Source organism: Lagenorhynchus albirostris, chromosome 1 (genome assembly GCF_949774975.1).
Source record: "Lagenorhynchus albirostris chromosome 1, mLagAlb1.1, whole genome shotgun sequence".
Classification (NCBI taxonomy): domain Eukaryota; kingdom Metazoa; phylum Chordata; class Mammalia; order Artiodactyla; family Delphinidae; genus Lagenorhynchus; species Lagenorhynchus albirostris.
In genome coordinates, this window is record NC_083095.1 from 134143821 (window position 1) to 134167175 (window position 23355).

The following is a 23355-nucleotide window of genomic DNA, read 5'->3' on the forward strand; positions in this document are numbered from 1 at the left end:
TACTAGTGCAGCAGTCAGGATGGCTGGGTCCTCTCACAGCTGTACAGCTGTGTGACGCTGGGCAAGTCACTGCCCTTCTCTGTGCTTTACCCAGAGTTAGGCTGGGTACTCCCAAGGGCCCTTCCAGCTCTGATGGAGGACAAATATATAATTCTAAGGTGAAGTGGGAAGTCATGTCCAGACCAACATAAGTACTTGAATTTAATAATCTTCATTTCTGATTGCAGTAATCGCAAGTACTCCACTATAGCCATGCTGGTCTCCTTGCTCTTCTACAAACACACCTCTCATGTCAAACCTTTGTTCTTGCTGTTTTCTACCTGGGAATCTTTTCCCTCAGAAATCAGCATGGTTTGGGAGGTGGGGGTGTTTCAAAGGTTTTTTTCTCAGATGTCATGTTATCATGATCACAGTATCTAAAATAGTGTATCAGACCCATGGTTACTGTTTCCCCTTTACCTTGCTCTATTTTTATTCATATACTTATTACCCGCCCTTGACATTTATTTATTTTGCCTGTCTCCCCGCTCCCACCCCATCCTACTAGAATGTTAGTATCTTGAGAACAGCGCCTTTGTCTGCAGTGCCTACAGCAGTGCCTGGCACAGAGTAATTACTTAATATTTGTTGAATGAATTATTGGATGTTGAGATAATACATCTCTTCTTAGGCATAATACTGCAGGAAAGGATAAAATGGCCCCAGATTTTGAAGGATACAGCACTTCTGTTTTAGTGACCAAACCTCCTGAACTGACTTTCAGCTAAAAATTTAAGAGCCATTTCTTTGGCACTATAAGTTGTTTATCTTTGAATTTATTCTAAAAGAAACTTCTTAGTTTTGCTTTTGCTGGAGCCAGTAGTTCTGAGATCCAAATGAAACCACTGTGCTTAAGGTTTGGCAAATCCTGCATTTGAGAAAACAGCGGTGTGTGAGAGAAAGCTTTGGAGGCAGACTTAGGTTCACGTCCTAGACCCTCCTCTCACTTGAGTGATGAACTTGGGCAGGTTACCCTGAGTGTCGCTTTCCCCAGCTGTAACATAGAGCCAAGAAGTCCTAACTCACAGGATTGTTGTGAAGGTTAAATGTCATCCTTATTACATAGGCCCCAAGTTTGACTCTCAGCTGTGAGAGTGGATGTCTTTGGGGTATTTGCTTATCAAGTTGGTGGCATTGTCACAGCAAATCTACACTGACTTGTTATGATTTGGTTAAAAAAAAAAAAGGCTTTTTGGCAGGTATGCCTCACTCTGAAAGCACACACTGGGAAAATCTACACTTAAAGACCCCCAAATCACCATATCATTCATTTAATAGCAAGTTTCCTGGGGGGATTTTAAAATATTTTTCCTAAATCTCTTCATGTGTATGTAATTCCTTTGGGATTATGCACCTTTGGTCTGCCGTCAGATAATGCACACCTCGTCAGAGACCCTAGTGTGCAAGAGTTCTGTCATGGTAGCCATGGGCTGGTCTCTGCTTTAAGGAGTTGGTAGTATGTTTCTATAGCATGATGAGAGGAACATGGGCTCTGCAGCCAGGTGACCTATGGTCACAACTATACCACTTACTAGCTCTGTGATCCTGGTCAAACCCCTTACATTCCTGGTGCCAGTTTCCTCACCTATAAAGTGGGGATAACATCGATAACACCTCATAGGGTTGTTGTGTAGATTAAATTTGATCATGCGCATAGTGTTAGCACATTCCCTGGCTGGGAGCAAGTGTTGACTATGATGTTATTGAAACTATCGTTGTCAGCCTCCACATTCCCTGCTCTTAATAGGAAAATCCCTGGAGCATCCACTCAGTCAGCTCTGACACTTGATATCACCTTAGCTAGGCCATCTCTGCCGTCAAAGCGTGTATCCCCATCTGTTGAGAAACTGAAGAGAACTCTGTGTGTCTCCATGGGCCCAAAAGATGTAGAAGCACCAGGAGGTCCCCCTGTAGGGGTCTCTGGGCTGCCACTCACCATGCCGCTCCAGCACAGCTGCAAAGAGAGGTTGGGAGGGTCAGTCTGCTCTGGCCAGCTGCCAGCTCCCCTTCCCAAGGGGCATGTGTAGTTCATCTGGATGTACCTGACAGGTGATAAACATATGCTTGTGTGGAATGCAATGAAGGAGAATCTCTACTCACCATTTTGGGCTGCAGAAATAGGAGGAAGGGAGACCTCACACCCGAATAATTCTCTTCTATATGGGCAACTGCTAAACTGAAAACACACCACAGAGGTAACTCAGAGGTACACTGAGATTGTGTTAGGAAAAGAAACTGGAAAATGCCTCACATGAATCAACGTGAACATTTAATGGGCCTTAATTGGAACCTTATCCTACTGTACTTAGAGCAGAGAGATGAAAGTAAAAGAAATCTGAGAGACCATTTATTTCACTTGAGAAAGCAGTAAACTGAAACTACAAAAAGATTTGACTACTATTATATTTTTATGATTAAATAAAATTGTCATAGACTGGTGCTAGTGAGTCCATAAATGCTCCATGGAATGCATCCATGCTCTCTGGCTGCTGTTAGGATGTGACCAGAAAAATCTATCAGGCTGTGCTCTGCATTTATTAACCCTGCTGTTGTTCTTACACCACCCAAAGGCTCCATGGTGAAGAAGGTTTGACCCAAGTTCTCCTCACAGGAACGGTCCAGAGCCCACTTGGAATATTTGTATTTTAGGGCATTATAAAATACTGTCCATCTACCTACCCACCTCCCAACCCCCCCCCACACATGTCCTGTTAGTCTGTAATGGACATAATCTTGCCAGTATTCGTGTGTTTGTGTGTGTGTGATTATAAGTTCTCTTTTCTTAAAGAAGCTGGATTAGAAAATCAGAATAGTTGAGAATGTGGAGATAGCATGTTTTGTGTGAAGACTTTTCATTCATTCATAAGAAAAATATATTCTAACTATTTTTTTACCATATTTAAATGTAATATCTGTGCAGGTATAGTCAACAAAAGGTGCTTATGTGTGTGAATGCTCATAGCACAGGATTATATTATTTCTGCAAGTTCACAGACCTTCAGAGATCATCTAGTCCAACTCCCTTCATTGCCAGACAAGAGAAGGACTTGCTCAAGTCCCTGGAGCCAGGCCTCCTGGCACATTATCTAGGACTTTTTGTGACCAGCCTTCTCTCTTCTCCCCTCCCCCCACCTTGTGGTAGATGGGACACAGATAAAGCAAATAAACAAAAAATCCAAAATAAAGTAGTCCCTCAAATGTATGACGGTACAGTGAGTCTGTATCATTTCCAAGGTTTGTGCTCTTTAGACAAGGTTCTTTCTCAAACATAAATTAAAACAGAAAAAGCACGTATGGGTATAGTCCCTGACAATTATAGAATCTGTGACTTTTAGGGTTAGCCAAGTTTTTAAGAGAATCTAGCCCACACTTCTTGTGCTACAAGATGTGTTTGAAGGGAATTTGGAACATGCTTCATTTAAAAGGTAACTCTCCTCACAAAATAGACAACATGAAAGAAGTAAAAAGAAGCTCTAACATGGAACAGAAGGCTGGAGGTGACTTATTCTTGGGGAAATGCCCCGTATCATGAGCTTTCTGTCCATATGAGCGTTCATCACTCATTCCTTCTCTCATTTATCAGCTTTTGCTAAATGCCCACCCCACCTCAAACCAAGTGCCGGGAGATAAAGAAATGAATACAACCCATATCTTGTCTTTGTGGAACCCACAGCCTAGGAGCAGTGCTGTCAGTGCTGAGACTCATTCCTTCCTTCCACAAACATTTAACGAGTGCCTGCAATGGTCCAGGCACTGTTCTAGACACCCAGGAGACAGAGAAAAACAAAACAGATTAAGTCCCTGCTCTCAAGTTGCTGACATTCTAAGAGAAAAGGGAGAGACAGACAGTAAACAAACCTGGATCGGTGCTAGAGCTTCCTCTTAGAAGTATTTCACAGTGGAGCTGGTGCTTGAGCTGATATCTGACAGTGGAATAAATACTTACCAGGTAGTAAGGTAGGAAAGACATTCTAGGCACAGGAAAGACCATGAGCAAAGATACTGAGATGTAAAATAGCCTGGGAAGGTTTAGGGAACTGCAAACTGTTCATTCTGGCTGGAGCTTAGGAGGTAGTGGAAGGAATAAGAGCTAAGAGTGAAGAAGCAGGCCAGGCCCAGGTCATGAAGAGACCTACGTGTGGGGCTGAGAATTGGGGATTTATCCTCTAGGAGATGATGAGGAGAGCAGCAGGATGATATGTTCAGCCTGCGTCTGAAAGTCACTCCAGTATGTGGAGGTCATCAGGACTTCCACACTGGAACCCCAGGACTGGGACCTGATGCCCCTGGTTCTGAAGCATCATTCTCGCCTGCAGGAGCAGAGTGGCGTTTGAAGGGGAGGCCTGCCCAGAAGCCTCCTTTGCACCCCTCTGCTGGTGGTACTCAGCACACAGCCTGTCACCCATAGGAAGCAGGGAACACAGCTCAGGGGCCTTCTCACCCAGTTTCCCTGGAGGGACACTGCAGGACAGCCACTCACCCTTTACTACATGAAGAAAGCCCTCGTTTCTGTAGGATCACCTGGTTTCCAAAGCCTCTGAGAGGCCAAGCCCCCAACTACTGGCTTTAGCCTCTCCTCGTGCCCCTGGCTGCTTTCCTCCCTCCTTCCCTTCTTCCCCCTCTTTCCTTCCTCCTTGACCCTCTGCTGGCGCTAGACAGCAGTGAATCCCTGGGACCACCAGCAAGAAGGCTAGTGCTTAAAGGGCCTGCCTCCCACACAGTCTGCTAAGATCTCTGCATTTAGTCTCAGCCTAGAAATCTATCTTATGGCAGAAGCAAGCTTGGGAGGAGAGGAATTTGTTTGCAGTGCTAGCCAAGGGAATCTTTGTGTTTCTTTGCTCTGAATTTGATTTGATTATGTATGTGGACAGACTCTTAAAACTTTTCTCATGTGGTATTTAAATAAAGCCACTTCAACACCCTCCCTACTCTACCCCCAAGGCATGAGATTAGAGAAACAAGGTGTGTGTGTGTGTTTGGGGCATGCCGTTTCTTTATATGATTCATAGAGGTCACTGGCCTCAAGGCCCCTCCTGTCATATTGTTCCTCTCCTGGGCCTGGGCTTCAGGTGTGATGAGACTTGTCAAAAGCAATGTGGATAGAGAGGCTTGTGCACTGGCCTGGCCACTGCGGCTGCTACCTCTTCACTTCAGCATTGTAGCAGGACCAGTTTTGCGGGAAGGAATGCAACAACTACTTTGTTTCTGCTCTGCTAGAAAAATATTCTTTGTTCCAATGATTTACAGACTCTTTTGGCTGTCTCTTATAATGAATTTAGATGTCTAGACACCTATTTTTGCCCCTTTGTTGAGGACACCTTGTCTCTGACAAGAAATGGAAAAAAGCAAAACGGGAATTCCTGAGCATAAAGAATTTGCCTTGGTGAGATTTAACTATTTGTATACATTTCTGTCTGACCCATATTCCACTCACCCTACCACCCTGGCCGACGGAGGTGGTTTGGCCTTAGGCTTGACTGATCAGCTCACAAGTCTTGCTGAAAGACGCTACCCCTGCCCCACCTAGCCCTACTCTCCGCACCTTTGTGCCAAGAGGCTATTGGATTGGACAGGGTGCTGGCTGAGGTACTCAGTCAGCTGTTCTTGTAGGTCCAAAGACAGTGTCTCTGAGGACCTTGAAGGCTCTGGGAAGAGTAGGCCCAGGGCTCTGGTGCGGAAGGTATAGGCTCCTAAAGTCAGGTTTGGAAACCAAAGCTCAGTCCTCATTCATTCATTCCCCAGATGGTTATTGAGCACCTATAATTTGTCAGGCACTGTGCTGGGCACTATGCCAGATGCTGGGGACACAGCAGTGAATAAAAGGGACATAACCCCTGTTCCCATGGAGCTTATAGTCTTAAGAGTGTTGAAAACTGGAGATTCACATCTGCCTGTCTTTGCCTAAACAACTGCTCGTGCATCTGGAGCCAGGCAGGCCATATGTGTGTTTCTGTCTTCTGGTCCATGGCAGACATAGGATTGGAGTCCCAGTGACGTAAGTATTTAGAAGCTTGCCAGAGGACATTCTGAGAAAAAAAAAAAAAAAAAAAAACTAATAAAAATAAAACAAAATGCAAAACTTTCTCCTAAATAAGAGGGAAATTCAGGATCATTCTTAGATCTTAGCAAAATCAGCAGGATTCACAGAGTATCAGTAGGTAAGACAGAACATGACCATTTTCTGTTTTGTTTCCTTGAATTAGGTGAGTTCTAGAGAGAGAGAGATTTTACTATAGTACACCATGGCTGTGTCTAGGATGCTTGGAGGGATGGATGGATGGATAGATGGATCTGGAGAAGGGCAAGAAACTGTCACAGAACCTTTTTCTAGTTTATTTCTATTATTTAGTGTCACGGTTTTGGTATGGTCAGGGAATGAGCTGTTCCCATATAAGTGAATTTTGCAGAAGACCAAACCTACCTTTAAAACATGATGTTTATTTAACATTAACTCCATTCTCTAGTAGGTCTGTGTCAATGGACTTGAGGATACGTGGAGGGGGAAGGATAAGCTGGGATAAAGTGAGAGAGTGGCATGGACATATATACACCACCAAACTAGTAAAATAGATAGCTAGTGGGAAGCAGGCGCATAACACAGGGAGATCAGCTTGGTGCTTTGTGACCACCTAGAGGGGTGGGATAGGGAGGGTGGGAGGGAAGGAGATGCAAGAGGGAAGAGATATGTTATGTTAAAAAAAGAACAAACATTAACTACTTGTGTTCATTTTTTAAATATTACAGTCTCCTGTCTTCTAAAACTTAAATTATACTTAATATATATTTTTTGATGCCTTAAGAAATGAATACCTACTATAATATGAGGTACAGGAGAATTATCATGTATGTGAAGCAAATTTTTATTTTTACTTCTTTTTTTAACATCTTTATTGGAGTATAATTGCTTTACAATGGTGTGTTAGTTTCTGCTTTACAACAAAATGAATCAGTTATATATATATACATATGTTCCCATATCTCTTCCCTCTTGCGTCTCCCTCCCACCCACCCTCCCTATCCCACCCCTCCAGGCGGTCACAAAGCACCCAGCTGATATCCCTGTGCTATGCGGCTGCTTCCCATTAGCTATCTACTTTACGTTTGGTAGTGTATATATGTCCATGCCTCTCTCTCGCTTTCTCACAGCTTACCCTTCCCCCTCACCATATCCTCAAGTCCATTCTCTACTACCTCTGTCTTTATTCCTGTCTTACCCCTAGGTTATTCATGACTTTTTTTTTCTTAAATTCCATATATATGTGTTAGCATACGGTATTTGTCTCTCTCTTTCTGACTTACTTCACTCTGTATGGCAGACTCTAGGTCTATCCATCTCATTACAAATAGCTCAATTTCATTTCTTTCTATGGTTGAGTAATATTCCATTGTATATATGTGCCACATCTTCTTTATCCATTCATCTGATGATGGACACTTCGGTTGTTTCCATCACCGGGCTATTGTAAATACAGCTGCAATGAAAATTTTGATACATGACTCTTTTTGAATTATAGTTTTCTCAGGGTATATGCCCAGTAGTGGGATTACTGGGTCATATGGTAGTTCTATTTGTAGTTTTTTAAGGAACCTCCATAATGTTCTCCACAGTGGCTATATCAATTTACATTCCCACCAACAGTGCAAGAGGGTTCCCTTTTCTCCACACCCTCTCCAGCACTTACTGTTTCTAGATTTTTTGATGATGGCCATCCTGACTGGTGTGAGATGATATCTCATTGTAGTTTTGATTTGCATTTCTCTAATGATTAGTGATGTTCAGCATTCTTTCATGTGTTTGTTGGCAGTCTGTATATCTTCTTTGGAGAAATGTCTATTGAGGTCTTCTGCCCATTTTTGGATTGGGTTGTTTGTTTTTTTGTTATTAAGCAGCATGAGCTGCTTATAAATTTTGGAGATTAATCCTTTGTCAGTTGCTTCATTTGCAAATATTTTCTCCCATTCTGAGGGTTGTCTTTTGGTCTTGTTTATGGTTTCCTTTGCTGTGCAAAAGCTTTGAAGTTTCATTAGGTCCTATTTGTTTATTTTTGGTTTTATTTCCATTTCTCTAGGAGGTGGGTCAAAAAGGATCTTGCTGTGATTTATGTCATAGAGTGTTCTGCCTATGTTTTCCTCTAAGAGTTTTATAGTTTCTCGCCTTACGTTTAGGTCTTTAATCCATTTTGAGCTTATTTTTGTGTATGGTGTTAGGGAGTGATCTAATCTCATACTTTTACATGTACCTGTCCAGTTTTCCCAGCACCACTTATTGAAGAGGCTGTCCTTTCTCCACTGTACATTCCTGCCTCCTTTATCAAAGATAAGGTGACCACATGTGCGTGGGTTTATCTCTGGACTTTCTATCCTGTTCCACTGATCTTTCTGTTTTTGTGTCAGTACCATACTGTCTTGATTACTGTAGCTTTATAGTATAGTCTGAAGTCAGGGAGCCTGATTCCTCCAGCTCCGTTTTTCGTTCTCAAGATTGCTTTGGCTATTCGGGGTCTTTTGTGTTTCCATACAAATTGTTAAATTTTTTGTTCTAGTTTTGTGAAAAATGCCAGTGGTAGTTTGATAGGGATTGCATTGAATCTATAGATTGCTTTGGGTACTAGAGTCATTTTCACAATGTTGATTCTTCCAATCCAAGAACATGGTATATCTCTCCATTTACTTGTATCATCTTTAATTTCTTTCATCAGTGTCTTATAATTTTCTGCATACAGGTCTTTTGTCTCCTTACGTAGGTTTATTCCTAGATATTTTATTCTTTTTGTTGCAGTGGTAAATGGGACTGTTTTCTTGATTTCACTTTCAGATTTTTCATCATTAGTGTATAGGAATGCCAGAGATTTTTGTGCATTAATTTTGTATCTTGCTACTTTACCAAATTCATTGATTAGCTCTAGTAGTTTTCTGGTAGCATCTTTAGGATTCTCTATGTATAGTATCATGTCATCTGCCAACAGTGACAGCTTTACTTCTTCTTTTCCGATTTGGATTCCTTTTATTTCCTTTTCTTCTCTGATTGCTGTGGCTAAAACTTCCAAAAGTATGTTGAATAATAGTGGTGAGAGTGGGCAACCTTGTCTTCTTCCTGATCTTAGTGGAAATGCTTTCAGTTTTTCACCATTGAGGATGATGTTGGCTGTGGGCTTGTCATATATGGCCTTTATTATGTTGAGGAAAGTTCCCTCTATGCCTACTTTCTGCAGGGTTTTTATCATAAATGGGTGTTGAATTTTGTCTAAAGCTTTCTCTGCATCTATTGAGATGATCATATGGTTTTTCTCCTTCAGTTTGTTAATATGGTGTATCACGTTGATTTATTTGCATATATTGAAGGATCCTTGCATTCCTGGAATAAACCCCACTTGATCATGGTGTATGATCCATTTAATACGCTGTTGGATTCTGTTTGCTAGTATTTTGTTGAGGATTTTTGCATCCATGTTCATCAGTGATATTCGCCTGTAGTTTTCTTTCTTTGAGACATCCTTGTCTGGTTTTGGTATCAGGGTGATGGTGGCCTCGTAGAATGAGTTTGGGAGTGTTCCTCCCTCTGCTATATTTTGGAAGAGTTTGAGAAGGATAGGTGTTAGCTCTTCTCTAAATGTTTGATAGAATTCGCCTGTAAAGCCATCTGGTCCTGGGCTTTTGTTTGTTGGAAGATTTTTAATCACAGTTTCAATTTCACTGCTTGTGATTGGTCTGTTCATATTTTCTATTTCTTCCTGATTCAGTCTTGGCAGGTTGTGCATTTCTAAGAATTTGTCCATTTCTTCCAGGTTGTCCATTTTATTGGCATAGAGTTGCTTGTAGTAATCTCTCATGATCTTTTGTATTTCTGCAGTGTCAGTTGTTACTTCTCCTTTTTCATTTCTAATTTTATTGATTTGAGTCTTCTCGCTTTTTTTCTTGATGAGTCTGGCTAATGGTTTATCACTTTTGTTTATCTTCTCAAAGAACCAGCTTTTAGTTTTATTGATCTTTGCTATTGTTTCCTTCATTTCTTTTTCATTTATTTCTGATTTGATTTTTATGATTCCTTTCCTTCTGCTAACTTTGGGGTTTTTTTGTTCTTCTTTCTCTAATTGCTTTAGGTGCAAGGTTAGGTTGTTTATTCGAGATGTTTCCTGTTTCTTAAGATAGGATTGTATTGCTATAAACTTCCCTCTTAGAACTGCTTTTCCTGCATCCTATAGATTTTGGGTTGTCGTGTCTCCATTGTCATTTGTTTCTAGGTATTTTTAAATTTCCTCTTTGATTTCTTCAGTGATCACTTCGTTATTAAGTAGTGTATTGTTTAGCCTCCATGTGTTTGTATTTTTTACAGATCTTTTCCTGTACTTGATATCTAGTCTCATGGCGTTGTGGTCAGAAAAGATACTTGATACAATTTCGATTTTCTTAAATTTACCAAGGCTTGATTTGTGACCCAAGATATGCTCTATCCTGGAGAATGTTCCATGAGCACTAGAGAAAAATGTGTATTCTGTTGTTTTTGGATGGAATGTTCTATAAATATCAATTAAGTCCATCTTGTTTAATGTATCATTTAAAGCTTGTGTTTCCTTATTTATTTTCATTTTGGATGATCTGTCCATTGGTGAAAGTGGGGCGTTAAAGTCCCCTACTATGAATGTGTTACTGTCGATTTCCCCTTTTATGGCTGTTAGTATTTGCCTTATGTATTGAGGTGCTCCTATGTTGGGTGCATAAATATTTACAATTGTTATATCTTCTTGGATTGATCCCTTGATTATTATGTAGTGTCCTTCTTTGTCTCTTCTAATAGTCTTTATTTTAAAGTCTATTTTGTCTGTTATGAGAATTGCTACTCCAGCTTTCTTTTGGTTTCCATTTGCATGAAATATCTTTTTCCATCCCCTTACTTTCAGTCTATATGTGTCCCTAGGTCTGAAGTGGGTCTCTTGTAGACAGCAAATATATGGGTCTTGTTTTTGTATCCATTCAGCCAATCTGTGTCTTTTGGTGGGAGCATTTAGTCCATTTACATTTAAGGTAATTATCGATATGTATGTTCCTATTCCCATTTTCTTAATTGTTTTGCATTCGTTATTGTAGGTCTTTTCCTTCTCTTGTGTTTCTTGCCTAGAGAAGTTCCTTTAGCATTTGTTGTAAAGCTGGTTTGGTGGTGCTGAACTCTCTCAGCTTTTGCTTGTCTGTAAAGGTTTTAATTTCTCCATCAAATCTGAATGAGATCCTTGCTGGGTAGAGTAATCTTGGTTTCAGGTTTTTCTCCTTCATCACTTTAAATATATTCTGCCACTCCCTTCTGGCTTGCAGAGTTTCTGCTGAAAGATCAGCTGTTAACCTTATGGGGATTCCTTTGTGTGTTATTTGTTGTTTTTCCCTTGCTGCTTTTAATATGCTTTCTTTGTATTTAATTTTTGACAGTTTGATTAATATGTGTCTTGGCGTATTTCTCCTTGGATTTATCCTGTATGGGACTCTCTGTGCTTCCTGGACTTGATTAACTATTTCCTTTCCCGTATTAGGGAAGTTTTCAACTATAATCTCTTCAAATATTTTCTCAGTCCCTTTCTTTTTCTCTTCTTCTTCTGGAACCCCTATAATTCGAATGTTGGTGTGTTTAATGTTGTCCCAGAGGTCTCTGAGACTGCCCTCAGTTCTTTTCATTCTTTTTTCTTTATTATGCTCTGCAGTAGTTATTTCCACTATTTTATCTTCCAGGTCACTTATCCGTTCTTGTGCCTCAGTTATTCTGCTATTGATCTCATCTAGAGTATTTTTCGTTTCATTTATTGTGTTGTTCATCATTGTTTGTTTCAGCTTTAGTTCTTCTAGGTTCTTGTTAAATGTTTCTTGCATTTTGTCTATTCTATTTCCAAGATTTTGGATCATGTTTACTATTATTATTCTGAATTCTTTTTCAGGTAGACTGCCTATTTTCTCTTCATTTGTTAGGTCTGGTGGGTTTTTATCTTGCTCCTTCATCTGCTGTGTGTTTTTCTGTCTTTTCATTTTGCTTATCTTACTGTGTTTGGGGTCTCCTTTTTGCAGGCTGCAGGTTCGTAGTTCTCGTTGTTTTTGGTGTCTGTCCCCAGTGGCTAAGGTTGGTTCATTGGGTTGTGTAGGCTTCCTGGTGGAGGGGACTAGTGCCTGTGTTCTGGTGGATGAGGCTGGATCTTGTCTTTCTGGTGGGCAGGTCCACATCTGGTGGTGTGTTTTGGGGTATCTATGGACTTATGATTTTAGGCAGCCTCTCTGCTAATGGGTAGGGTTGTGTTCCTGTCTTGCTAGTTGTTTGGCATAGGATGTTCAGCACTGTAGCTTGCTGGCCGTTGAGTGAAGCTGGGTGCTGGTGTTGAGATGGAGATCTCTGGGAAATTTTCGCCGTTTGATATTATGTGGAGCTGGGAGGTCTCTTGTGGACCAGTGTCCTGACGTTGGCTCTCCCACCTCAGAGGCACAGCACTGACTCCTGGCTGCAGCACCAAGAGCTTTTCATCCACACGGCTCAGAATAAAAGGGAGAAAAAGTAGAAAGAAACAATTAGTAGAAATAGAAAGAAAGGAGGGAGGAAAGGAGGGAGGGAGGGAGGAAGGAAGGCAGGAAATAAGGAGGGAAGGAAGGAAAAAAGAAAGAAAGAAGATAAAGTAAAGTAAGATAAAACAATAAAGTTATTAAAATAAAAAAATTATTATTAAGAGAAAAAGAAAACAACGGACGGATAGAGCCCTAGGACAAATGGTGGAAGCAAAGCTATACAGACAAAATCTCACATAGAAGCATACACATACACACTCACAAAAAGAGGAAAAGGGGAAAAACTCATAAATCTTGCTCTCAAAGTCCACCTCCTCAATTTGTGATGATTCGTTGTCTAAAGGAGGGAAGGAAGGAAAGAAAGAACGAAGATAAAGTAAAATAAAATAATTAAAATAAAAAGTAATTATTAAGAAAAAAAATTTTTTTTTAAATGGACGGATAGAACCCTCAGACAAATGGTGGAAGCAAAGCTATACAGACAAAATCTCACACAGAAGCATACACATACACACTCACAAAAAGAGGAAAATGGGAAAAAAAATAATAAATCTTGCTCTCAGAGTCCACCTCCTCAATTTGGGATGATTCGTTGTCTATTCATGTATTCCACAGATGCAGGGTACATCAGATTGATTGTGGAGCTTTAATCCACTGCTTCTGAGGCTGCTGGGAGAGATTTCCCTTTCTCTTCTTTGTTCTCACAGCTCCCAGGGGCTCAGCTTTGGATTTGGCCCCGCCTCTGCGTGTAGGTCGCCGGAGGGCATCTGTTCTTCGCTCAGACAGGATGGGGTTAAAGGAGCCACTGATTCGGGGGCTCTGGCTCACTCAGGCCGGGGGGAGGGAGGGGCACGGAGTGCGGGGCAAGCCTGCGGCGGCAGAGGCCGGCGTGACGTTGCAGCATCATGAGGCATGCCGTGCATTCTCCCGGGGAAGTTGTCCCTGAATCCCGGGACCCTGGCAGTGGTGGGCTGCACAGGCTCCCCGGAAGCGGGGTGTGGATAGTGACCTGTGCTCGCATACAGGCTTCTTGGTGGCAGCAGCAGCAGCAGCCTTAGCGTCTCATTCCCGTCTCTGGGGTCCGCGCTTTTAGCCGCGGCTCGCGCCCGTCTCTGGAGCTCCTTTAAGAAGCGTTCTTAATCCCCTCTCCTCGCGCACCAGGAAACAAAGAGGGAAGAAAAAGTCTCTTGCCTCTTGGGCAGGTCCAGACTTTTCCCCGGACTCCCTCCCGGCCAGCCGTGGCGCACTAACCCCCTGCAGGCTGTGTTCACACCGCCAACCCCAGTCCTCTCCCTGCCTCTGACCGAAGCCCCAGCCTCAGCTCCCAGCCCCGCCCACCCCGGCAGGGGAGCAGACAAGCCTCTCGGGCTGGTGAGTGCTGGTCGGCACCGATCCTCTATGCGGGTATCTCTCCGCTTTGCCCCCCCCGCATCCGTGTTACTGTGCTCTCCACCACGGCTCTGAAGCTTTCCCCCTCCGCCACCCGCAGTCTCCGCCCGCGAAGGGGCTTCCTAGTGTGTGGAAACCTTTCCTCCTTCACAGCTCCCACCCACTGGTGCAGGTCCCGTCCCTATCCTTTTGTCTCTGTTTATTCTTTTTTCTTTTGCCCTACCCAGGTACGTGGGGGGTTTCTTGCCTTTTGGGAGGTCTGAGGTCTTCTGCCAGCGTTCAGTAGGTGTTCTGTAGGAGTTGTTCCACGTGTAGATGTATTTCTGGTGTATCTGTGGGGAGGAAGGTGATCTCCGCGTCTTACTCTTCCGTCATCTTCCCAGAAGCCTCTCTTTGAAGCAAATTTTTAAAGTGTAGAGTACTAAGAAAAGGTAATGGGTTATAATATGTACATTACAGTACATTAATGCACTCAAGACCAACTATTTATATACTAAATGGTTCCAGGCAACTTTTTGAATTCTTATTTATTCTTGAAATAATTTTAATTCCCACCCGTCACTTATTCGTGTCAGCAGATGCTTCTTCCTGTTGTCAGTTTATCTATCTCCAGCAGTCTCCTAATTTGCTGATTCCAATCCACTTTGTTAGACTTGCTTCTGAAATATGAATTGGTAGACTGAGTTGGAGCTTGCAGAACTTTGCTGTCAATAATTGACATCAGTTTTGTGGAAAGACTGGGCACTCTATGAGGGCAAGGGTGTGTCTGACTCATTCACTACCCCGCTCCCCGAGCCTAACACAGCACTTGGCCAGAGTAGATGCTCAGTAGATTTTTGATGAATGAACTGATTTGTCTGCTCAGTGGTCTGCCTGCTCACTTCCTGGTTCTTGGCTGCATTCCAGGTGGTCACAGTTGGAGGAAGGGGGCCTTCTGGGTGAGGAGAATCAGGCTGTTTTCCATTTATATAACATGGTAGAGTCTCCATAGGCCTTCCTAGCCACTCTCCTTGGGATCTTTGAAGTGAATACAGCAGTTGTCATTTCACAGGTGTGAAATCTGCAAACTCTTCCCAGGCCGACTGCATTTCTAGACCAGACTTAGGACTACTCAATAGCCTACCTCCACTTTCCTTTTTTTCTTCTTTAAATTTAACTGTTGGGAAAAACTATTCAGGTCATACCAAGGATTAACATTATAAATATATTATAGATGATAGCAGTTGTTTCAAAAATGTAAGACCAGATTGGCAGGCACTCAAAACCCAGAAGGCAGCTGACTACATAACCATCACAAGAGGGTCCTCGTTTCGGAGTCACATGTTCCAACAGTTCACTCCTGAGAATCTAGCCCCATTGCCAACCGTTCCTCTCTTTCAAGTTCTTAGGTCTGATCATTTGAGACAAGCCCTTAGCACAGCACAGCCCATAGCGGAGAACTGGTTATTTGATACCTAGCCAAACAGAATATAGGGTTTTGAAGAAAGGCCTTTTGTGTTGGTTTAATCTGTATATGTCAATTGGTTTAGTCTGTTTAGAATGACAGTATGTCATCCTCATCTTCATCTGGGCGGGCAAAGTTGTGCGAGAAGCTAGCTGGCAGCCAGACATTGGAATGAGCTCAGGTGACAGAGAGCCCCTCTGCCTAGTAAGGGGCAGCATCATGAGTGTCTGATAGCCCTGGACAGGCCTGAGTGGTGAGAGAAAAGCCAGCAGTCAGTCGTAAGAGTTTTCCAGGCCCAGCTCCATAAGTGACTGGCTGGCGGACCTGCGACAAGTCTTTCAAACTTTCTGAACATTAGATCTCTTCTTATACAAGAGTATAGTCATCCCTGTCTGCCCACCTCACAGGGTGTTTAGAGACTCAGACAATGTAGGGAAAGGGGCTTTATAGACTGTTGAGTAATGTCTCCGCCAGTGACAGGCTTTCTGTTGAGTTGGGTATTGCTGAGGTTCTGGCAACGTGATATCCTAGAAGATGTTGGATTCTTTCACATCAAGTGAGAGACCAGTGTCACCCACCACCCACAAAGGAGGAGGATTTTTTCCAGACCTCTCTTTATAACCAGGCCAGGGAGCCCTGAGTTTGTGCCTAGGACGCTGAGGATCTCAAGCCCAACTTCCTTCTAGGATAGGAGACAGAGCATCACAAAACCCATTCTTTAGGGATGTCTTAGTTTGGGCTGCAATAACAAAGTTCCATAGACTGGGTAGCTTATAAACAATAGAAATTTGTTTCTCAGAGTTCTGGAAGCTGGAAGTCCAAGGTCAGGGTGCCAGCCTGTTCAGGTTCTAGGGAGGGCCCTCTTCCAGGTTACAGACTACCAACTTCTCATCGTATCCTCACATGGCAGAAAGAGGACTAGAGAGCCCTCTGGGGTCTCTTTTATAAGGGTATTAATCCCATTCATGAGGGCTCCACCCTCATGATCTAATCACCTCCCAAAGGCCCCCACCTCCTGATGCCATCACATGAGGGTTAGGATTTCAACATAAGAATTGGTGTGGGCTTCCCTGGTGGCGCAGTGGTTGAGAGTCCGCCTGCCGATGCAGGGGACACGGGTTCGTGCCCCGGTCCGGGAAGATCCCACATGCCGTGAAGCGGCTAGGCCCGTGAGCCATGGCCGCCGAGCCTGCGTGTCCAGAGCCTGTTGCTCCGCAACGGGAGAGGCCACAACAGTGAGAGGCCCGCGTACCGCAAAAAAAAAAAAAAAAAAAAGAATTGGAGTGGGGGGGATGCAAACATTCAGTCTATGACAAGGGACTAGCTATGCAGACTTAAGGCAACATGATGTGGAGACAATTGAGGCCCCTGAGTCAGAAAATGGCATCTGTACCTCATGAGAAGAGATTGTGGTATGATTCCCCCAAGGTAAGGCACAGAAGAATTTGTTAAGTAGGGACCCTCTGTCACTTTGATTCATTCATTCCAGTAACTTTGATGTGCCTAGCCCTGTAACAGAGCAATGGAGAACAGAAGAGTAAAAGATACAGTTCCTGCCCTTCTGGAACTAGGAATTAAGCTACACACACTTAAATATGTAATAGCTGCTGCCTTGTCTTTGGGTTGAAAAGGAGAGGCATTCTCAGGCTGTGCTACCTGAGAAGACTTCCTGGGCTTAAGGATTTCCTCAAGTGCTTGGAGGGAAGCTCCTCCTGGGTCTGAATCAGGAGGCCACAACACCAGCCTATTAGCTTTGGCCCTTCCTGCTCTGTCTTCAGATTGACAAGTCTAGCACAACAGGCTCAAAACACACACACACACACACACACACACACACACACACACAGAGTAAGCTAAGACTGTTTCTCTGTACCACTACCTGCATTTCTTAGATCGTGCTTACGCTAGGATTTTCTTTTCAGAGCCTTCAGAATGCACTTCCTACCCCACCACCACGAGATCCTAGCTGCATCCCCAGCACTGTTTGCATAGCTGTCTCCTGTGCAGACAGGGCCAGGGAGAGGCCGCCACAATGGCTTCCCAGTGGCATGAAGCTTGCTGATGAGTCCCAGCCAGAGCAGGGCCTGCTGCTGCCAGATGCCCTGTTCTGATGAGCAGCCCTTATGGAGAGATGGGGGTGGGATGATGGAAAGCATTCATTAGGCCTAACGCTGGGAGGGGACTTCTGGTCCTGCAAGTGTAGGGAAGCCAGATCCGGCAGGAGAAGACTCAGAGCAGCAGAGCTGGTGAGCTAACCAAACGCTCATAACTAACATTGTTTTTTATTAATGCATTGTGGTCACGGACACTGTGTCATTTGATCCTCATGTAAACCCTGAAGGCTGCCATCTACCTCTATTTTATTGAAAGAACACTGAGGCTCAAACTGGTTAACTGAACAGAGCCAGGCCTAGAGCCCAGGGCTACCTAACACCAAGCACCCTTGAGCCTGCAGATTCACGGCTTATGCCCACTGAGAGACAACTGACCCAGTCACTTCTAAAATCCACCTGGTTAGTGAGGGTAGCCTGCTAATGAAACTTTATTCTGGCCAGAGGTGATGAGGAATCAGACCTGAGCTATGGATTGAATTGTATCCCCCCAAAATTCATATGCTAACCCCCAATGTGACTGTACTTGGAGATAGGGCTTTTAAGAGTTAATTAAGGTTAAACGAGGTCATGAGGGTGGGGTCCTAATGTGATAGGATTGGTGGCCTTATAAAAAGAGGAAGAGAGAGATCTCTCTTTCCATGTGCACTCACTAAGGAAAGGCCACATGAGGACACACTGAGGTGTCAAGTCTGCAAACCAGGAAGAGAGCGCTCACCAGAACCCAACCATGCTGCACTCTGATCTCAGACTTCCAGGCTTCTGAACCGTTCAAAAATAAATTTCTGTCATTTAAGACACCTAGTCTATAGTGTTTTGTAATGGCAGCCTGAGCAGACAAAGACAGGCTGGTTATTGAACCTAGGCGTTTCTTCTCTCCACCTAAAATTCCTCCACCTACAATTCTCGGTGCTCAAATCTGATCTAGCCTTGAAGGTCCAGCCCACCTTCTCAGTGCAGCCTTCCTCGCCTAAGGAAGGAGGTGAGGGGCCCCCTAGTACCTTATCCTTCCCTCTCTGATGACCCAGGCTCCTTTGCATCATTGTCTACTGTGGACATACTTCATCTCCCTGAGAGCTAAAACTTGATTCCTGTCCATGTCCCCAACAGCATTTGGCACACAGGAGGCACTCAGCAAACGTCCTCTGAATTTAGAGCTCTCTTCTGGCTCTCTCACTCAGTGCACCCAGATTATGCTTCACTTGGTAGGAAGTACAAAGATTGGAGCCAGAAGGCTTAGTGGGTAGTCAAGGATCAACAGATGAAAGAATCAACGTGTCCACTTGTCTACTCCAGATTTCTTTTATTTTTATTTTTTTTCCCAGATGCCTTTTTAATGCCAGCATTCAGATCCTCTTGGCCCTCTTTCCACAGGCTATAGCACACGTTGGCAGCATGCAACTTTCCTTTTTCTAAAGCCCCTTCTTCCCAGAATTGTTGATAGTTCCAAAAAGAAAAGGAAGTGAGGGTCTCTCTCCCACTTCCTCTCTTACCCTCTCCCTACTCCCTCCCCCAACCCCTTGCCAATGATACCAAAGAAAAAGGTGGTGAATGCCAGGGCATTTGGGTAAAAGGTGTCTTTCTTCAGTGACTGAGGAATTAGGCCCACTGGCCTTTGCTTAGAAGACCAAAGGAGAATTCTCTCCAGAGAATGATTGATAGAGACTGAATCCAAGAAGGCCTCGAAGTGCTAAGAACATAAGAGAGATCTTACGTTCTACTACAGTCAAGTAGTTTCTGTGACTTGTCTTAAATTCAAAATGCAGAAATCTAATTTTCAGTGAGAAAGAGTGTATTAAAGACCCAGAACCCTTGGTCGTGTTCTCTTTCTTTATTTGTATGCTGGCGACACAGGTTAAGTTCACTTCGTGAAAAATCAAGCTATTAACTTAATGGGTGTGTGTGTTATACTTCAATGAAAAGTATACTTTTAAAAAAATTAAAACCCAAAGCAACTGAGCTGTTTGCTTAGGTCACACAACTAGTTGGTGACTAGAGTGAAGGCAGGAACTCAGATCTCCTAGTTCTTCTTAAGTTAGTACCTATTTTAGAATCACACCTAAGAGCAAGAGGCAAGTTCAGTTTCAGTCTCTTTTGATCTGAATGTTGCTAGAAATTCCCTTGGTTTCCTTGGAGCCCTCCTCTGCATCTGAAAATGGACATCATGTTTGAGAGGAGGTTTCTCATTACTACGGAGGCCATACCTACTGTCTCTGATGACTGTGGCCACCAAAGAAATCTACAGGCAGGTCACATCCTTCCCTTGTCTGGAAAGGGGCTCTGTGAAAAGCTTCTTTATATTTGTGTTGGCCTGTGTGTCCTGAAGGGAAGGGCAGGTAGCCTGGCCAGGTTCAGGGTGGTACCACCTTAGGCCTTATTGGTAACCCTTTGTCTGGACAAAGGTGGCAGACCAGCAGTTATTGATTTAGTTGCAGCTCCATGAGGAAGGCATATAGAGAGACATATTTACATCATATTGTATGTCTGAGATTTCTCTTATGTACGTTTCTTTCATTCAGCAAGAACTTCATGCCCCGTGATGACACTCTATTGACTTTCTACTGATTTTGGAAAGCTTAAGTAGTCCAAGGTGACATTTGACCTACCCCCTAAGGCCTGGGAGTGAGTGGATGAAAGAAAACTGAATGATGCCTTCATCCCCTAATCTGTCAAAAGCCCCTCAGGAAACTCTCTCCTGGTACCGAAGGCCCAGAGCATTGAGGTCAGGCTGTTTGTATCCCAGCCTTGCTTCCCTGCCCCTACAGGAAGTGCTTATTAGCCTAATTCAGATGACTATTTAGCTGTGCTCATGACATCAAACTGCCATTGCTCTGTGCCAAGAGCCCACCTGAATTATCCAGGAGTCTCGCCAACTGAGTCTCAGTGCTACAGGTTGGCCACTTCCGGGGTCTCCTAATCCTGTCTCCCCACAATGTCTGAAGTGTGATTTGAGGGACAGTGACAACTACATGTCCTACTCTGGCTCACAGCCAAGCCAAGGGGTGTGGCTCTCACGGACTGGACCCCTTACCTATAATCTGGTTGAGTCCTGTCATAGTCAGTCCTGTGGGTAGAACTCCTTACCCCAAGGGAACCAAACTGCCTGCCTCCATTTGTGTCTTCTACAGTCTCAGGACTTAAAGCTAGTGGCCTCTGGCAGGTCATCTCACTACACTGCTGGTGACCTCTGTAAACTCACTTTTTCAACAGGCAACTGATAGCCAGCCCTGTTCCCAGAGGGGACTGACCCCCAAGGGGCTCTGCCTCACCCCAGCGAGAGTCAGGAGTCCAGGTGGAATAAGTTATGGTTAAGCTCTCATGTTCTGGGCTAATTTACCAGGAACCAGGAGTTGTCATCTTTGAGTTAACATTGTGCCTGTGCTAGCCAGACTGTCCAGTTTAATGTCTTTTCAATCAGTGAGTCTTCCAATAATAGCATTTTAACAGTGAAGTTCCAAAGAAAAAACTTGTTCTTAATTTTTGTCCAAAGGGAGAAAAGAGACTTCTAATAATGGTGTCATTATAAATTCTAAAGTGATGATCATTTGGCTGTGCTACAAAATTTGTAGCTAATAATTAAAATAAAGATTTAAGCAAATGCTTTATCAATAAAGTGGATGATTGGGCATATTTTTCTCAGCCAGTGTCAGAAATGGCAGCATATAGCCATGTGCTGAATTGTCACACTGCAAGTCTTTAAAATTCCTGCTGGATTTGAAGGTATTAACAAGTCCCTATCAACATTCTCTAAAGGTTTTTGATGTCATTTTAGCTATTGAACTAAAATATGTGAACTATTACTTTGTTGATTTTCTTCTTAAACCAAACTGCATTATCATCTGAGAGTGTGTTCTTAAAGTATTGTTAAAAGTACTTTGAAAACTTGTAAATCCCTGTAATTTATGTTTCTCCTGCCTCTGCTGTTTCATTCTGTCCTTCTGGTTTTAATTTGAATGCAGTCCTGTCTGGGTGTGTACCTGTAAAACTGTGTTTTTCCAAGTACAATTTACGGTCTTGACCTTAGATTTTACAGTGTTCCTAACCTTCCGTGAGCTTCCTCCTATACCAAGAAGTGGGCTTTGGGTCACCCAGCTCTTTTATATTAGAACAGTCTAATCAAGGTTACTTGAAACAGATCTGATTTTGACATTTCTTAGTTTATCATGTAGGCCTAGGGAGTAAGTTAGGAGGGCTTCCCTGCAAGCCCATTAATTGCATTGCCCCATTTCTTAAAATGTACACAGTTGTAAACCTAGACTGCTTCAAGACAACAGTCTCATTTATGTAAACAATTCTCCTTTTAGACTCAGTGGCACTGATGGAAACATAGATAAGCTGTATGGATTGGAGGAAGGAACTTTTGGAGCCTGTGTTTGCTGAAACTGTTCCCATTCCCTTTACAATCCCCTTTTCTTTCCAAGGGTTTGTCTGCATACAGAATAGATCTATCTGTGTTCAATATATTCCGTGAGCTAGGTTAGTGGGCAGGACTATAGGAAAGGGTATCTTTCTTGTGAGTGAGCTCTTTGCAGGTTTTAAGGAATATGGCTGTTTTGCTTTAAGGGGAAGAGTGAAGGGTGGGGCACTCTGTTAAAGCAGTGTGTATCCCAAACCCATTTCACAGGCACCCTCTCTCCATGATAAATGCATGATTCCTCGTGGATTATAAGAATTTTTAAATGGGTGCAGAACTTTTGGAGTCTTTTCCCTTAAGTTAGGAAATGAGATTTCTTTCTTTTCTGCTCCTTTCAAATATCACTTAAGTTAAGCTCTGGTAAAGAGTTGAGGAGTCTTTTTCTTTCCTCCTTACACTTATTCAGCATATTCTCCATGGTTCTTACTGGCACTACTGGCTGGGGAAGGGGGACACAGGGCAGGCAGGCCGGGGCTTTTTGGCAGCTGACCTGGGGTTCCTCCTCTGTTTCAGGTCATCGTGCAGTCCGGCCGCCACCCCACGGTGCTGCAGAAGCTTTGCCAGTTGCCCTTCCAGTATTTCAGTGACCCACGGCTGATCAAAGTGCTGTTCCCTTCACTTATCGCTGCTTGTTACAACAATCTTCAGAACAAGATCATTCTGGAGCAGGAGATGAGCTGTGTTCTACTGGCCACGTTCATTCAGGTACCTTCTGTGTTATGCCTAATTCTCTGGCTCTGTGTGTAAGCTAATGCAATTGAAAAGTAAAAGCGAACCAGCTGTTTATTCTTGCCATCCACACTACCTTTTAAAAATTTCACATATTTCTGTGCTTGAAATTAATTTCTAAAATATCATGATAGTAAAACTGCGGTTTGGGTGTTGTATCATTTCTACTTGGAGGATTTCAAGAAAAGGGTATTTTTCCAGTTAATGAAATGGTAAGCCTGGACTAAGGAAATGTTTTTTAAAAGACTTCTTTAAGGCTTTAACTGTTAATTCATCTTGCTTTTTGTCTATTTATAGGGAAAAGATAATGATTGCTGAAGAAAGATCAATTAAAATGTCAGTTTATCTGTAAATTTTTAAATAAATATTTAAAATAAATTTTTAAATAAATAAATAAATACACACAGCATGTGTGTGTATAATAACAATCTGTTATGTTGCTTTTTCTTAAATCTAAAACTTTTAAGTATGGCCTTATATTTTTCTGATCCAGTTAAATTCTGTAGGACTGGAATCAGAATCTTCCATTTTCCTTCAAATGTTCCACTCTAAAACCAATCTGTTTTTGTTCCATGATGCACATGTGATTAATAGACAGTGTTTTCTGTTCATAATAATGAAACAGAAAGCAGAGCTCTGTATTGTTATTGTTCCTTATTCTGGCTAATATACAAATATCACTTTTGAAAGGGTGTAAC

The 23355-nt window shown here is 42.9% G+C and overlaps 1 protein-coding gene across 2 annotated transcripts in view; it reads left to right on the forward strand.

Annotated features, from left to right (window-relative positions):
* The window catches only part of SCAPER (S-phase cyclin A associated protein in the ER), a 493568-nt gene that overhangs the window by 464638 nt on the left and 5575 nt on the right, over positions 1-23355 (forward strand). For both annotated transcript variants that reach the window (XM_060170191.1, XM_060170192.1), the window contains exon 30: positions 22442-22633. In XM_060170191.1, the coding sequence (XP_060026174.1) occupies positions 22442-22633 (192 nt within the window). The remainder of the gene's footprint in view (positions 1-22441; positions 22634-23355) is intronic.